At 40.5% G+C, this 18,444-nt stretch overlaps 1 protein-coding gene across 2 annotated transcripts in view; it reads left to right on the plus strand.

Annotated features, from left to right (window-relative positions):
- Nucleotides 1–18,444, plus strand: part of NTNG1 (netrin G1) — a gene marked incomplete at both ends in the record, with an annotated part of 332,626 nt that overhangs the window by 227,528 nt on the left and 86,654 nt on the right. For both annotated transcript variants that reach the window (XM_079697497.1, XM_079697498.1), the window contains one exon: nt 16,541–16,713. In XM_079697497.1, coding sequence (XP_079553623.1) covers nt 16,541–16,713 — 173 coding nt within the window. The remainder of the gene's footprint in view (nt 1–16,540; nt 16,714–18,444) is intronic.

The raw sequence follows: 18,444 nt of genomic DNA on the forward strand, positions 1-18,444 counted from the left end.
GATCCAGCCTTTTGCTATAAGACTGTGCTTAAAAATACAAATGATAATGGTAGTAGTTTATATTTATTAAGTGCTTATTACATATGAGGTGCTGTTTTCAGATATACTTCCAGATGTGTGTAAGAAAGACTGACATTAACAGTGCCTTAGACACAGTAGAAGTTTATTTCTATCTCCTTGCATTTGGAAGGTCGGTGCTCCAGAGCTGGGGTAGTGGCTCTACTCCATACACCCACCTTGACCCACCTTCCTCTGACTGCAGGGGAGGTTGTCTGAGGGCCCTGGTTCCACTACCAAAGTCCACGTGGTCTGAGCGACTCAATACCCTGTGCATTTTCCAGGAATGAAATGAGAAATGAGAAAGGAGTGCAGGCCCAACAGGAGTGTCACAGACACCACTCCTGATAATATGCCATTGGCTGGGATGAGGTCATGTGACCACACTTAGCTAGAGGAAGTGCTGGGAAATGTAGTCTTTATGCCTGTGACCATATGCCCAGTTAAAACTGTTCTGGTGTGGAAAAACAAAGATCAATTAGCAGTTTCTGCCTCATCACAGTGTATCATTCAACCCTCCCAACAATCCCTAAGGTAGGTATTTTACTATCCTCATTTTACAGAGGAGTAAACTGAGCTTGAGGAAGTTGCCTAAGGTTCCTGCTAACACCATACTACATAACCGCAGCGCCCAAACTCTTATTCACTGTTTTCTGTTGTCTCTTTTGGATAAACGCCCTATTTCATTTAGTTTATTTTTTCATTTCTTTAATGCACAATTCAGTGAGTGTTAGTATATTCAAAAAGTTGTGCAGCCATCATCACTATTGAATTCCAGAACATTTTCATCACTCTAAAATGACTGTCCATCAGCAGTCACTCCCTATTCGCTCCTCTCCCCAGCCCCTGGTAATCACATCTGCATTCTGTCTGTATAGACTTGCCTATTCTGGGTATTTCATAGAAAGGAAAATGTATATCATGTGGCCTTTTGTGTCTGGCTTCCTTGATTTAGCATGTTTTCAAGGTTTATCCATGTTGTAGCATGTACCAGTACTTCATTACTTTGTGTTTTTTCTATTGTTATCTACATCTTCTTTATTCATTCATCAGTTGATAGACATTTTGGTTGTTGCCACTTTTTGGCTATTATGAATAAAGCTGCTATGAACATTTGTGTACAAGTTTTTGTGTGGACATGTTTTCAATTCTTTTGGGTAAATGTCTAGGAATAAAATTGTTGGGTCATATGGTAACTTTATGTTTACCTTTTTGAGAAACTACCCGACTGTTTTCCAAAGTGACTGCACAATTTTACATTCCTACCAACCATACATGAGGGTTCCAGTTTCTACACATCATTGCCAACATCTGCTACTGTCCATCTTTCTTAATTATAATCATCCTAGTGGATGTGAAGTGGTATCTCATTGTAATATTAATTTGTATTTTTTCTAATGACTAATGATGTTGAACATTTTTTATGTGCTTACTTGTACTTACTGTCCATATGCACGTATCTTCTTTGGAGAAGTATCTATTTGGATCCTTCATCCATTCTCTGTTTGGGTTATTTGTCATTTTATTGTTGAATTATAAGTTATATATTATATATAATATTATATATCATAATATATATATTCAGTTTGTGAGTACGGGTAGAACCTTAGTGTTGGTCAGGTTTATGTCAGAGATTTCCACACAATATGGTGGAAGGGAGAAGGTGTGCAGAAGGATCACCCCCAGGATTTTAGTTTTCTTGTTCAGCAGGACTTTGACACACTGGTAAGCTCAGCAGTCCTTTTCAAGTTTTACTGTGCACATAAATCACCTAGAGATCAGGTTAAAATCCAGATTCTTATTCAGAAAGCCTGGGGGAGGCCTGAGATTTTAACAAGCCCTCAGGTGATCCCAGAGCTACTGGCCCATGGACCACACCTTGACTAGCAAGTGTTAGAGAATTAGTGTTAATATGCTGTTTAGACCATGGGTCTACTTCTCCTCTGAACCAGTTTGCTTTGTTCTTCCTCAAATAAAGTGATGTCCTAGAAGGAGCCCAGCTTTTGGAATTGACTCTTGGCTACCACTTACCAGCAGCATGTTTCTCTGAGCAAGTTACTTTACTGCTCTCAGCCACACTTTCCACATCTGTAAATCACAGATACTTATTCCTCCTTCTCAAAGTGGTGATGTGGCTGAGGTGAAATAACATACATAGAGCATCTATTCATTTCCAGGTCTATAGTGGGCTTTCGTAAGTATTGATTTTTTTTTTCCACCTGCCTTAAATGATAGGGGCTGTACCTCTGACTGTTTAGTACAAATACATCCTTATCAATGTAGAGACAACTCAGTGTTACTACCCTAATTTCCTATATTGTCATGATTAAATAGAGTATTCAGTCTTGGTGGTCTGTAGTTAGTCTATGTATGTTTCATCTCCCTTACTCAACAGATTGCTTGTTCTTGGAGATTAGGACTCTATGTCATCTTCTTTTTGAATGCATGAGACCTCTCACAGTGTTATCCATAGAATATGTCATTAATTAAAGCTTATGGAATGAAGCAGACAGCCCATTCCAGTAGCAGAGGTAACAATAGTGACAGTAGAAATAATAATAATAATTGAAACTAACACTTATTAATACCTTTCTGTCAGACATTATGCTAAATGTATACATGGATAATCTCATTTGGTCCCCAAAACTGTTCTTTGAAACATATTCATTTATTGTCCCTGTGGCAGCTGAAGCCTGGCCATACTTAGGAAGACAGCATGACTTCTGCATTGGTAAGAGCTGAGTTCTAAAGGCTAATTGCCCCTAGTTCGAATCCCTGCTCCAGCTTATACTGCCTGGGAGACTTGGATTTCTTAGTCCCTCAGTATTCAAATGCATCATCTATAATTATTAATAGTGCTAATTCCATGTAACTATTTTGTAATTTATATGAAATAATGTGTGAAATATGCAAAAAGCACTTAGCACAATGCCAGGTGCTTGGAAGTATTTAGTCAAGGTTAGCTCTGTTTATTTCTTTGTTAGGTTACTCATTCATAGCTTCACAGCAAATAAGTGGCTGAGGCAGAATTTGAACCCAGGCTGTCTGATTCAGTGTAATATAACTCATAATCTCTAAGTCATTTTGCCACAAGTCTCCCATTTCAAATAATGTATTGAAGTAGAAATTGAAAATTCATGTGTCAAAGTGAAAAGAGAAAGGTCAAGGGGCTGCAGAGGGAGAAAAAGTATGTGAGAGGCATTTTATAACTTGTCACCTTTTGAAAAAGACATCTCCAAATGCCTGATATTTGTGCTAACTTGTTTTCTACAAGTATTTGTGTAGCAAGGGCAGATCCAAGGAAGGCAAACCTGATCCAGGTTTTGTAGTGCCTGAAATGTATGCCCTTTAGAAAGGGGGCTTATTAAGGAAAAACATTCATTAATTAAAAAATATAATAATATCTTATTGGTGAAAATAATATAAAAGCATATGACTGTATGAGCACATTGTTAGGGTCCTTCTCAAGGTTTTGGAAGGGCCGCCTGATACTTAAACTTCATTCATTTCAGGGTAGATCCTCCTATGGCATAAGAGTAGCCAAAAAGCAGCAAGTCTGATTTCCCTTCCAGTTTCTTTGTTTGTTTGTTTGGTTGGTTTGGTTTGGTTTTATATCTTTATTGGAGTATAATTGCTTTACAATAGTGTGTTAGTTTCTGCTTTATAACAAAGTGAATCAGTTATACATATACATATGTTCCCATATCTCTTCCCTCTTGCGTCTCCCTCCCTCTCACCCTCCCTATCCCACCCCTCTAGGTGGTCACAAAGCACCGAGCTGATCTCCCTGTGTTATGCGGCTGCTTCCAACTAGCTATCTGTTTTACATTTGGTAGTGTATATATGTCCATGCCACTCTCTCGCTATGTCACAGCTTACCCTTCCCCTTCCCCATATCCTCAAGTCCATTCTCTAGTAGGTCTGTGTCTTTATTCCCGTCTTACCCCTAGGTTCTTCATGACATTTTTTCCCCTTAAATTCCATATATATGTGTTAGCATATGGTATTTGTCTATCTCTTTCTGACTTACTTCACTCTGTATGACAGACTCTAGGTCCATCCACCTCATTAAAAATGGCTCAATTTCATTTCTTTTTATGGCTGAGTAATATTTCATTGTATATATGTGCCATATCTTCTTTATCCATTCATCCGATGATGGACACTTAGGTGATTTCCATCTCCGGGCTATTGTAAATAGAGCTTCAATGAACATTATGGTACATGACTCTTTTTGAATTATGGTTTTCTCAGGGTATATGCCCAGTAGTGAGATTGCTGGGTCATATGGTAGTTTTATTTGTAGTTTTTTAAGGAACCTCCATACTGTTCTCCATAGCGATTGTAACAATTCACATTCCCACCAGCAGTGCAACAGTGTTCCCTTTTCTCCACACCCTCTCCAGCATTTATTGTTTCTAGATTTTTTGATGATGGCCATTCTGACCGGTGTGAGATGATATCTCACTGTAGTTTTGATTTGCATTTCTCTAATGATTAATGATGTTGAGCATTCTTTCATGTGTTTGTTGGCAATCTGTATATCTTCTTTGGAGAAATGTCTATTTAGGCCTTCTGTCCATTTTTGGTTTGGGTTGTTTGTTTTTTTGTTATTGAGCTGCATGAGCTGCTTATAAATTTTGGAGATTAATCCTTTGTCAGTTGCTTCATTTGTAAATATTTTCTCCCATTCTGAGGGCTGTCTTTTGGTCTTGTTTATGGTTTCCTTTTCTGTGTAAAAGTTTGAAGTTTCATGAGGTCCCATTTGTTTATTTTTGTTTTTATTTCCATTTCTCTAGGAGGTGGGTCCAAAAGGATCTTGCTGTGATTTATGTCATAGAGTGTTCTGCCTATGTTTTCCTCTAAGAGTTTGATAGTTTCTGGCCTTGCATTTAGGTCTTTAATCCATTTTGAGCTTATTTTTGTGTATGGTGTTAGGGAGTGATCGAATCTCATACTTTTACATGTCCCTGTCCAGTTTTCACAGCACCACTTATTGAAGAGGCTGTGCTTTCTCCACTGTACATTCCTGCCTCCTTTATCAAAGATAAGGTGACCATATGTGTGTGGGTTTATCTCTGGGCTTTCTATCCTGTTCCATTGATCTATCTTTCTGTTCTTGTGCCAGTACCATACTGCCTTGATTACTGTAGCTTTGTAGTATAGTTTGAAGTCAGGGAGCCTGATTCCTCCACCTCCGTTTTTCGTTCTCAAGATTGCTTTGGCTATTCGGGGTCTTTTGTGTTTCCATACAAATTGTGAAATTTTTTGTTCTAGTTCTGTGAAAAATGCCAGTGGTAGTTTGATAGGGATTGCAATGAATCTGTAGAATGCTTTGGGTAGTAGAGTCATTTCCACAATGTTGATTCTTACAGTCTAAGAACATGGTATACCTCTCCATCTATTTGTATCATCTTTAATTTCTTTCATCAATGTCTTATAATTTTCTGCATACAGGTCTTTTGTCTCCTTTGGTAGGTTTATTCCTAGATATTTTATTCTTTTTGTTGCAATGGTAAATGGGAGGGTTTTCTTGATTTCACTTTCAGATTTTTCATCATTAGTGTATAGGAATGCAAGAGATTTCTGTGCAGTAATTTTGTATCCTGCTACTTTACCAAATTCATTGATTAGCTCTAGTACATTTCTGGTAGCATCTTTAGGATTCTCTATGTATATTATCACGTCATCTGCACACAGTGACAGCTTTATTGTTTTCCGATTTGGATTCCTTTTATTTCCTTTTCTTCTCTGATTGCTGTGGCTAAAACTTCCAACACTATGTTGAATAAGAGTGGTGAGAGTGGGCAACCTTGATTGTTCCTGATCTTAGTGGAAATGCCTTCAGTTTTTCACCATTGGGGATGATGTTGGCTGTGTGTTTGTCATATATGGCCTTTATTATGTTGAGGAAAGTTCCCTCTATGCCTACTTTCTGCAGGGTTTTTATCATAAATGGGTGTTGAATTTTGTCGAAAGCTTTCTCTGCATCTATTGAGATGATCATATGGTTTTTCTCCTTCAATTTTTTAATATGGTGTATCACATTGATTGATTTGAATATATTGAAGAATCTTTGCATTCCTGGAATAAACCCCACTTGATCATGGTGTATGATCCTTTTAATGTGCTGTTGGATTCTGTTTGCTAGTATTTTGTTGAGGATTTTTGCATCTATGTTCATCAGTGATATTGGCCTGTAGTTTTCTTTCTTTGTGACACCCTTGTCTGGTTTTGGTATCAAGGTGATGGTGGCCTCATAGAATGAGTTTGGGAGTGTTCCTCCCTCTGCTATATCTTGGTAGAGTTTGAGAAGGACAAGTGTTAGCTCTTCTCTAAATGTTTGATAGAATTTGCCTGTGAAGCCATCTGGTCCTGGGCTTTTGTTTATTGGAAGATTTTTAATCACAGTTTCAATTTCAGTGTTTGTGATTGGTCTGTTCATATTTTCTATTTCTTCCTGATTCAGTCTTGGCAGGTTGTGCATTTCTAAGAATTTGTCCATTTCTTCCAGGTTGTCCATTTTATTGGCATAGAGTTGCTTGTAGTAATCTCTCATGATCTTTTGTATTTCTGCAGTGTCTGTTGTTACTTCTCCTTTTTCATTTCTAATTCTATTGATTTGAGTCTTCTCCCTTTTTTTCTTGATGAGTCTGGCTAATGGGTTATCAATTTTGTTTATCTTCACAAGGAACCAGCTTTTAGTTTTATTGATCTTTGCTATCATTTCCTTCATTTCTTTTTCATTTATTTCTGATCTGATTTTTATGATTTCTTTCCTTCTGCTAACTTTGGGGGTTTTTTTGTTCTTCTTTCTCTAATTGCTTTAGGTGCAAGGTTAGGTTGTTTATTCGAGATGTTTCCTGTTTCTTAAGGTAGGATTGTATTGCTATAAACTTCCCTCTTAGAACTGCTTTTCCTGCATCCCATAGGTTTTGGGTCATCGTGTCTCCATTGTCATTTGTTTCTAGGTATTTTTTAATTTCTTCTTTGATTTCTTCAGTGATCACTTCATTATTAAGTAGTGTATTGTTTAGTCTCCATGTTTGTATTTTTTACAGAACTTTTCCTCTAATTGATGTCTAGTCTCATAGCATTGTTGTCGGAAAAGATACTGATACGATTTCAATTTTCTTTAATTTACCAAGGCTAGATTTGTGAGTCAAGATATGATCTATCCTGGAGAATGTTCCATGAGCACTTGAGAAAAATGTGTATTCTGTTGTTTTTGGAATGAATGTCCTATAAATATCAATTAAGTCCATCTTGTTTAATGTATCGTTTAAAGCTTGTGTTTCCAGGCTTCCCTGGTGGCGCAGTGGTTGAGAGTCCGCCTGCCAATGAAGGGGATGCCGGTTCGTGCCCCAGTTTGGGAAGATCCCACATGCCATGGAGCAGCTAGGCCTGTGAACCATGGCCACCAAGCCTGCGCATCCGGAGCCTGTGCTCCACAACGGGAGAGGCCCACGTACCACAAAAAAAAAAAAAAAGCTTGTGTTTCCTTATTCATTTTCATTTTGCATGATCCATCCATTGGTGAAAGTGGGGTGTTAAAGTCCCCTACTATGAGTGTTACTGTCGATTTTCCCTTTTATGGCTGTTAGTATTTGCCTTATGTATTGAGGTCCTCCTATGTTGGGTGCATAAATATTTACAATTGTTATATCTTCTTCTTGGATCGATCCCTTGATCATTATGTAGTGTCTTTCTTTATCTCTTCTAATAGTCTTTATTTTAAAGTCTATTTTGTCCTATATGAGAATTGCTACTCCAGATTTCTTTTGGTTTCCATTTGCATGGAATATCTTTTTCCATCCCCTTACTTTCAGTCTGTATGTGTCTCTAGGTCTGAAGTGGGTCTGTTGTAGACAGCATATATATGGGTCTTGTTTTTGTATCCATTCAGCCAATCTGTGTCTTTTGGTGGGAGCATTTAGTCCATTTACATTTATGGTAATTATCGATATGTATGTTCCTATTCCCATTTTCTTAATTGTTTGGGGTTCGTTATTGTAGGTCTTTTCCTTCTCTTGTGTTTGTTCCCTAGAGAAGTTCCTTTAGCATTTGTTGTAAAGCTGGTTTGGTGGTGCTGAAGTCTCTCAGCTTTTGCTTGTCTGTAATGGTTTTAATTTCTCCATCAAATCTGAATGAGATCCTTGCTGGGTAGAGTAATCTTGGTTGCAGGTTTTTCTCCTTCATCACTTTAAATATGTTCTGCCTGTCCCTTCTGGATTGCAGAGTTTCTGCTGAAAGATCAGCTTTTAACCTTATGGGGATTCCCTTGTGTGTTATTTGTTGTTTTTCCCTCGCTGCTTTTAATATGCTTTCTTTGTAGTTAATTTTTGACAGTTTGATTAATATGTGTCTTGGTGTATTTCTCCTTGGATTTATCCTGTATGAGACTCTCTGTGCTTCCTGGACTTGATTAACTATTTCCTTTCCCATATTAGGGAAGTTTTCAACTATAATCCCTTCAAATATTTTCTCAGTCCCTTTCTTTTTCTCTTCTTCTTCTGGAACCCATATAATTCGAATGCTGGTGCATTTAATGTTGTCCCTGAGGTCTCTGAGACTGTCCTCAGGTCTTTTCATTCTTTTTTCTTTATTCTGCTCTGCAGTAGTTATTTCCACTATTTTATCTTACACATCACTTATCCATTCTTCTGCCTCAGTTATTCTATTGATCCCATCTAGAGTATTTTTAATTTCATTTATTGTGTTGTTCATCGTTGCTTGTTTCATATTTAGTACTTCTAGGTCCTTGTTAAATGTTTCTTGCATTTTGTCTATTCTATTACCAAGATTTTGGATCATCCTTACTATCATTATTCTGAATTTTTTTTCAGGTAGACTGCCTATTTCCTCTTCATTTGTTAGGTCTGGTGGGTTTTTATCTTGCTCCTTCATCTGCTGTTTGTTTTTCTGTCTTCTCATTTTGCTTATCTTACTGTGTTTGGGACTCCTTTTTGCAGGCTGCAGGTTCGTAGTTCCCATTGTTTTTGGTGTCCTTCTCCAGTGGCTAAAGTTCGTTCAGTGGGTTGTGTAGGCTTCCTGGTGGAGGGGACTCGTGCCGGTGTTCTGGTGGATGAGGCTGATTCTTGTCTTTCTGGTGGGCAGGTCCACGTCTGGTGGTGTGTTTTGGGGTGTCTGTGGATTTATTATGATTTTAGGCAGCCTCTCTGCTAATGGGTGGGGTTGTGTTCATCTTGCTAGTTGTTTGGCATAGGGTGTCCAGCACTGTAGCTTGCTGGTCGTTGAGTGAAGCTGGATGCTGGTGTTGAGATGGAGATCTCTGGGAGATTTTCACCATTTGATATTATGTGGAGCTGGGAGGTCTCTTGTGGACCAGTGACCTGAAGTTGGCTCTCCCACCTTAGAGGCACAGCACTGACTCCTGGCTGCAGCATCAAGAGCCTTTCATCCACACGGCTCAGAATAAAAGGGAGAAAAAGTAGGAAGGAAGGAAGGAAGGAAGGAAGGAAGGAAGGAAGGAAGGAAGGAAGAAAGAAAATAAAGAAAAAGAAAGGAAGGAAGGAAGGAAGAAGGGAGGGAGGGAGGAAGGAAGGAGGGAAGGAAGGAAAGAAAGAAGATAAAATAAAATAAAGATAAAATAAAATAAAGTTATTAAAATAAAAAATAATTATTAAGGAAAAAAATTTTAAAGAAAAAAAAAAAAAAACAAAAAACAGACGTATAGAACCCTAGGACAAATGGTGGAAGCAAGGCTATACAGACAAAGTCTCATACAGGAGCATACACATACACACTCACAAAAAGAGGAAAAGGGGAAAAAATCATAAATTTTCCTCTCAAAGTCCACCCCCTCAATTTGGGATGATTCGTTGTCTATTCATGTATTCCACAGATGCAGGGCACATCAAGTTGATTGTGGAGCTTTAATCCTCTGCTTCTGAGGCTGCTGGGAAGGATTTCCCTTTCTCTTCTTTGTTCTCACAGCTCCGTGGACTCAGCTTTGGATTTGGCCCCACCTTTGCGTATAGGTCGCCCGAGGGAGTCTGTTCGTCGCTCAGACAGGACGGGGTTAAAGGAGCCGCTGATTCGGCGGCTCTGGCTCACTAGGGCCTCGGGGGAGGGAAGGGCGCGGAGTGCGGGGCGAGCCTGCGTCGGCAGCGTGACGTTGCACCAGCCTGAGGGGCGCCGTGCGTTCTCCTGCGGAAGCCGTTCCTGGATCCCGGGACCCTGGCAGTGGCGGGCTGCACAGGCTCCCCCGAAAGGGGGCGTGGACAGTGACCTGCGATCGCACACAGGCCTCTTGGTGGCGGCAGCACCAGCCTTAGCGTCTCATGCCCATCTCTGGTGTCCGCGCTGTTAGCCGCGGCTCGCACCCGTCTGTGGAGCTCCTTTAAGCAGCGCTCTTAATCCCCTCTCCTCGTGCACCCGGAAACAAAGAGGGAAGAAAATGTCTCTTGCCTCTTCGGCAGGTCCAGACTTTTCCCGGACTCCCTCCCGGCTAGCCGTGGTGCACTAAGCCCCTGCAGGCTGTGTTCACGCCGCCAACCCCAGTCCTCTCGCTGAGCTCCAACCAAAGCCCGAGCCTCAGCTCCCAGCCCCGCCCGCCCCGGCGGGTGAGCAGACAAGCCTCTTGGGCTGGTGAGTGTTGGTTGGCACCGATACTCTGTGTTGGTATCTCTCCGCTTTGCCCTCCTCACCCCTGTTGCTGCGCTCTCCTCCGCGGCCCCAAAGCTTCCCCCCTCTGCCACCCGCAGTCTCCGCCCGCGAAGGGGCTTCCTAGTGTGTGGAAACCTTTCCTCCTTCACGGCTCCCTCCCACTGATGCAGTTCCCGTCCCTATCCTTTTGTCTCTGTTTATTCTTTTTTCTTTTGCCCTACCCAGGTACGTGGGGACTTTATTGCCTTTTGGGAGATCTGAGGTCTTCTGCCAGAGTTCAGTAGGTGTTCTGTAGGAGTTGTTCCACGTGTGGATGTATTTCTGGTGTATCTGTGGGGAGGAAGGTGATCTCCGCGTTTTACTCTTCCGCCATCTTCCCCTCGTCCTCTCCCTTCCAGTTTTGTTTCACAAAGGGTCAGTTTTAAACTTCTTTGTCTTGGTACTTTTATTTGAAACACTACTAATAGACTACATGTACAGACCTCTAACTCACAGGAAACTCTGGTGGATAGCATGCTTCCCAGAATAAATAATATTAAGTTATTAAAAAAAAAAAAACAGGCAGACTAGATGGGTTTTTCATACCTCCTGGCAGGTGGCACAGATCTAAACGTTGGAGCCGTTTTATAAGCAAGATTAAATTGACTTGTGACAGCTGCTCACTAAAATACAGGAAGTGAAGACCTGGTTAAAAGCAAGAACACACTGGTTTTCATTAAGTCTGCATCACAGAATAGAGCTCACTTTTTTTTTTTTTAAAGGTCTGTCTTAGCAATGCCCTTATTTGACAGTGTGTGCAATTTGTTGCTTACACACAAGTGGATCTTTGAGGTACAAGCAAGTCAATTAGTTCTATCTGCAGTGTCTTGGTATGTGTTCTATACGTGTAAACAGAATCGGTGAATAGGCTCATCTCTCCAGAACATCAGATCTGTGACCACTAGCGAAGCCTGTTGGTCTCCACTTGTACAGTTCCTCCCCCACCTAATGTGATGGCAAACGTGGCAGCTGGATGGCCAAGGAAATGGATAATGAATCTGTCAGAGATGAGTGGATGTCATGGGAGTCTGCCCTCCACCCCATCACAAGGCCGGAGTTCATAACACCAGGAATTGAGAGCGATCTCCCAGCATTGTGAAATACATTTTTTTTCTGTTGGAGGAAAAGCCACTCTGGCGAGAGCTCTAAATAAAGGATTTTAGTGTCTGATTGGAATGGGATGATGAGAATAAACTGAGCTGTGGAAAATGAAAGGGAGCCGTTTCCAAATACAGGCCAATGTCGTTGTGCCTCAGTGTCCACTTTCACAAGCTCAGCCCTGGCACAGCAGTTGTCACAATGACTGAAGAAAGACAGCCCAGGAGCCGAGCTAGGTCAGCAGATTTACTGCTGGAGAAATTAGAGCTGTAGCCAGCACCCAAGCAGCACTCTGCCAAACTTTAGCCGACCCAGGGTGGCCATCCTTACAGGAAGGAGTTGAAACTAAAAGATGCACATTCCAGAACAATTATGCTACCCAAATGCTCTCCTCTAAGCTGTTTTTTTCCCTCCTCTAAGTTGCGTTCTTCTCCTGGGTCTTTTAGGCATTTTTTTAGGATAGCTCTTGTGTTAGCTTTCAGACATTTGGCAAATCCTCTGGAGTTTAAATTAAATTAAATTGAGTTTACAAGGCCTCACCAATTTTAGAGTTCCCTTTGCCCAGTATAAGGTTAGTTATGAAAACCAGTGGTGAGGGCAATTTTCAGCACACATCATGGAGTGTTTGACTTAGTACAATGCCTATTAATTCTCTATTCTTAGTCCATTGCTGTATTCATCATAGTAGAACAGGCACATGAAGTCCCTGCTTTCAGGAAGTTTAGTTGTTTATTAGTCACTTGTTTATTTGTCAGATATTTTTTAAACACTTATTATGTGCCAAGTAGCTTGACCCGTGCTAGGGATGTTACAATAAATAAGGCAGATATGACTGCTGCTCCCAGGAGCTTACACTCCAGTGAGCGTGACAGAAGAATAAACAATTACAATACAGCCTAAGTCTAGAGCAAAGATAGTGTGGACTTCATCCTGTGGCTGGCCTTGCCTCATGTCAGAGGAGCCCATAGGGAAGGCATTCTGGTGGGTCAGAGAAGGAGTCAGATAGTTAATCAGCAGATGGTTTTTGAATGTCACCTAGGAGCCAGACACTGAGATTTCCAAGTTGACATCTGATGGTAAAAATTATGCAGGTAAAAGAGGTAGAGTTATGTTCTAGGCATAAGGAACAGCTTAAAAGATTACCCAAAGGCAAAGTTTGAAGAACTAATTGTAGAATTGGTAGTGGTGCAAATAAAAATGGAGAAAGAACAAGAGATCGATTTCAAAGGGACTTGTAGGCCATGTTATAGAGCTTGGACTCTATTCTGAGAATAAAGGGAAATTTTTCAATGGTTCTAAGCCAAGGTGACCCAGGTATTTTTGTGTAAATGATCATTTTGACTATTGTGATGAGATTGGGCTAAAGAAGAGAATGAGAGGAGGCAGAAAGGTCTCTATAGAAGCCATTGTAATAAACCAGATCAAAGATGATAATGATGTCAACAGGGACGTGGCAATGGCTAGAACTGTATGTATTTGAGAGTTATCGAGGAGGAGGAGGAATTTCAGAACTGGGTGAGAGACTGAGTAAAGACAAATTAGATGTGATAGGAAAGGAAGTAGGAGTGGTCATTCTTGACCAGCTGACTAGAAGGTGATGCAATGTACTGAGAAAGAAAACACAGAAGGATGAGTAGGTGGGGGAGGGAAGCCAAGTAATTCAGTTTGGGATATGCTGGATTTGACATGTTCAGGAGAGAGATCCATGATGGACGTTACAGCACCAGGACTTATCCACATGTTGAGCAGATGATCTTCACCTAGTGATAATGGAAGGAGAGAGTTCTGTGGATTCCTATGGGTAACAGAGAATCTGAATCTCCTAAAATATTTCCAAATGTTTGAGTTTATTTTGCATGTTTTTACTTTTTTCTAGGGAAAAAAAATGATGCAAATTTGCTTTAGATTGCCTATAACTCAAAAGTAGTTGAGGACCACAGAGGAAATTGAAGGGACAACCTGGATAAGAGTGCCCAAGGAGGGTCACTTAGGCTGACTATGCTGATCCAGAACCCAAGGAACAGTACATGAAGAGAACAACAGAAGAGTGTTCTGAAAAGGACCTGGAGAATCCAGTGGGGAGAGTGTGTCAGGGGAAATGGAGTGGTCCCACAGAGTCAAATCCCCTAAGGAGATAGATAAAGCAAGGAAGGAAATCCATTAGATTTTCACCAGGAGGTCATGGGTGGTCTTGGCAAGGGAGGTTTTGGTTAGTTGGAAACAGTGAGTGCGTGGGAGATGAGAAAAAGGAGATGGCAAGTTTAGAAAACTCAAGAAGGGGAAGGAGAGTGTTAAAGTGGTAGCGAGAAAAGAAGACTAGGGTACAGAGTAGATATTTTTCTTCCTTAAGATGAGAGAGATGCAATGAGTAAAAATTCTAAAAGCAGAAAGAGCCTTAAGTAACAACCAACCAAACCAAACACACAGAAACTTTTAAGGGAATCAGAAGCTTAGAGAGATAGAGTGTCTACAGTAGGTATGATAGATATCAGGAAAGAGTAATGAATTGAGTTGAGCCTTGAATGATGAAAAAGCTTTGGACAGGTGAAAATGAACCACTAATTGAAAGAAATATGGGGAAAATGAGACTAAATATTCATCTATTCTTCTTTCACTTCCTTTTGTTATTCAAAAAATATTTTCTCAGCAAATATAAAGTCTTTAGAATAGAAATTGCCTATAACTCAGAGACTGACTACCAGTATGAAAGTATTAATAGCTACAAGGTATATAATCCAATTTACAATTACCACTTGCATTCTTGGTCTTCACACATGAAACCAACATATTCTTTGGGGTCACATTGTTCATTTCCTCATTTGGAATTTTTAAACACCAGATAGGGTGCTAAATCAGTATAAGCTGGTGCTTCTATCACTTAAGTTTCTAACATCTTCCATATTTATAAACACACCCATAAATAAAGGTGCTAATGAAGGAAGGAGAAAGATTCTTTAATAAGCAGCTTAACGCAAGTAACTCCCTGCATGTAGGAGATTTTTACAAGACCTAGCTCATAATTAAACACTGTCTATTTTACTTAACTGAATTTTTCCTCTTTTTAAAAGATTGTATGAATGTTAAAGACTTTGTTTATGTGTTGATGTTGAATGGGTATTGTTTAAATGGTAGCCTTTCAGCTTATTATAATTTACAACTATACAGAGGGCAGAGTGTAGTTACAAGTACTGTGAAGTGTAGTCGACCCCTGAGGAAGCTGAGGCTTGGTCTTACCCAGGGAGGTTTGAGTGGGTGGCTATTGCTTTAGGGGCTACACCTTTTAGTTAGAAGAGAGCCCAACAGCCCTCAGGAATAGTCTTAGCCATTCCTTTGTTTCCTTGCCGTAAGTACGGGTCAGTGTTCCAAACAGACCATTAGTGCACAAGGAAGAAATTTGGTTGTTACTGTACAGACATTATAGAGACCAACAGCAGTTGTTAAAGAATCTTATTTTCCTACCAAAGAAAGAGTATTGTTACTTTTCCCAATTCATGACATCTGCCAAAAAAGAAAGCAAATGTAAAGCACTATAATATTTCTTCGTTTTTATGAAACTTGACTTTCTATATTTTTGTCCTAGTTCCTAGAAAGGGCCAGACTAGTTTTAAAATGCACACACACACATGCACACACACACACACACTTTCAGGTTCTGACCCTGACAGATCTTGGCCCTTTACCCCCAGGTCTGGGTATCAGGTTCTTTCCTTTGTGTGGACACATCTCTTCCCACGTACATTGTTCTGCCCTCTGGTCATGGACATTCTGTTGACCTAGGCTTTATTTCTCCAGAGGATGCGGCTCATACTTTGTATCTTACAATTTATAACCTGCTACCTCAACAGATATCAAGTTGGCCTTTGCAGTTTTACAGTCAGAGACTTTGGATATGGGAATGTATTTTTGTAGAAATTGCATATTCCATTGTTGCCTCTCATATATTACAGCGTTATTCACAGGCACCAAAGGGAAGGCCTTGGCTAATGACCTCAAACCCCTGCCACACATAGGTTTTCATTTTCTAGTATTCGAAGCATCTTTTTTCCTGAGTCCTTTGACCCATTTATGAGAGACCTTTGTGATTATTTTATGTGAGTAGGAAATCTGAGGATTATTCAGGTTACTTAGAGGCCTTTGTGGAAAACCTCTTCTGCCTGAGGAATGTCATTTCAGAGCCCAGAATGAGAACATCTGTTTATAACCACTTGGGGTCTAGAAAATAAACCTGAATAGCAAATTATCTCAATGGTTATATTTCTTTTTAAACAAATAAGAGTTGTCCTTCTGGTTTAAGGAAAAACAGAAGATGACATTGTTCTTCAAAGCCAGATGTACTGTAGATTTGATAATAGCACAGAAAAGCCTCTCACTAGTGGCAATATTTTGGATATCTGTTGGGAAACCCCTGATTTCAGAGCACAGTTGCCTTAGGTGAGCGTCAGACCCCACCTAACTGACTGACTTGTATTAGGATTCCTCAAAGTGTGGGATGAGGTCAGGCTGTATCACAATCTCTCCCCCACCCCTACCCCCAAGGACACTTGTTTAAAAGATTATGAGGGTCAGGCCTGCAAATCTACATTTTACTAAGTCTTTAGGTAGCACACAAGCACTACAGGCTGTGAGAGCCGCAATCCTAGAAGACAGGTGGATAAAGCCTCAGTGATCACCAAGACAACTGGACTTAACAATGAACTCTTGTCTCTCCTCTGCCTAGGTGCAAATGTAATCTCCATGCCACTGTGTGTGTGTATGACAACAGCAAATTGACCTGTGAATGTGAGCACAACACTACAGGTCCAGACTGTGGGAAATGCAAGAAGAATTATCAGGGCCGACCTTGGAGTCCAGGCTCGTATCTCCCCATCCCCAAAGGCACTGCAAATACCTGTGAGTAACTTTTGCTCGGTAATACCATATTTTGTGCACGATGAGCTGAGAGTTCCTCTCAATTTCACTTGCAATTGTGCTTTCACTCCTCTTACCAGGAGTCCCATTCCTCTTCAAAATGCAGCTAAAGCTTTCATCCCTATTTTGCCACTTGTAAGCACATTTTAGCACTTGGATCATCTGTTAAATTCAGTCTTCCAACATTCACATCAGTGTGTTGGGAAATGATAGAAACCACAGGAGAAATTTTTTCTAAGTGGATGAAACAGGAGCTGCTTTTTTTCCTTCCCCAAATTAATTTCCTATTAAAATCGCAAAGGCATTCAAAACTCCCAACTCTGACTTAATTTTAACCATAAACTACTTCCAGAAATTCTCTTAATGTTTACAATCCCATTTCCCATACTGGGTAACCTAAGAGATGCTTTGTCTAAAAGATGTTTCCCTCTCCAAATTTAGCTACAGCCTGACTTGGGCTTTTTCCAAATGCCAGCAGTTGACGTCATGCCTGGCGTGTATCCTGTTAGGAGAGGCTGCCTTTCGATAAAGAGTGTGACTGTAGGCCTGTAGGGACCACAGTAAGAAAAGGGATGTTTGTGTGCATGTGAAAAGAGCACAGGCATTATCTGTCTTCACAGGAAGCGTGAGAGATGCCCCGTTATCACCCATGTGGGTGCCCCTCTGAAATCCCTGAACATCCCTAGGAAAACACATTCTGACTCGCTCAAGGAGACAAGTATTTACTTCCAGAATAAATTGCCCAATTCCGCGCATGGACCAATTAGCCACTCACAAAAGCCCCAGGTTTGACCTCTTTTAAAAGTAGAGAAAGATGAGGTTGAGAATACACCCATTCAAGTGAGAAGTAACAGAAACAGCAGGACAGTGAGTAGTGGGGGAATGAGACCTTGAAAAGCCACCAGCTCCGTGCAAGGCTAAGAATGTCATCAGGCCCTTCAAAGCAGCAGCTGTGAGAAACCAAACCCCAGAAACTAATAGTCAGGAACCAGGACCTTATCAAGTTAAGTGTAAAAGTAATGGACCGAGTAACAGGCCATAAAGAATGAGGGCATGAAACTATGTTAAAATTTCTATGAAGCAGGAAAAAAAATCCGTCAAAGCCTAAAAAAAAAAATCCCTCTTTGTAAAGATATTCCGTTTCTTTCTGTGTTCAAGAAAAAACTTACAGCCTAGCTCCTAAAATTAATACATAAAGTTCTGTTGAGCAGAAATAATTTTTTTTCAAGGCGATTTTATTAACAGAGACTCCGTGGGCTTTCCTCAATTTTTGAGAGCCATAGACTCGTGAATTCAGGAGGAATCTCATGAGGTTATTTGTTGCCATACCCTGTGACTAGCTAGAATTCCTATCACCACAGTTGTCAAATTTAGTTTAAAGGTCTCCTCAAATGAAAATGACTCAGATTTCATTTTTAATGTCTGCTGCTCCTTTAGTGGGACAGGATGGAAGAGAACAATGTTTACAAACACTTGGTGGCATTCTGGCTCATCCTCAGGGTAGGCCAACTTGTCAGGGCTACTAGAAAGGCATCTGGGAGAGACTGCTATTGAAGGCATTGGCTTCTATTCTAACACGACACCGTTTTCTTCTACCCATAACTGTGCTTCAAGGTCTTGCTTATTTCAAGACATTTTCACTGGAAAGACCTTCTTGTGCCAGCCAAGCTTTTTCACTGGAATGGATTTCTTGTTATATTCTCCATGGAAATG

The sequence above is a fragment of the Hyperoodon ampullatus genome, assembly GCF_949752795.1.
Source record: "Hyperoodon ampullatus genome assembly, chromosome: 2".
NCBI classification, from domain to species: domain Eukaryota; kingdom Metazoa; phylum Chordata; class Mammalia; order Artiodactyla; family Ziphiidae; genus Hyperoodon; species Hyperoodon ampullatus.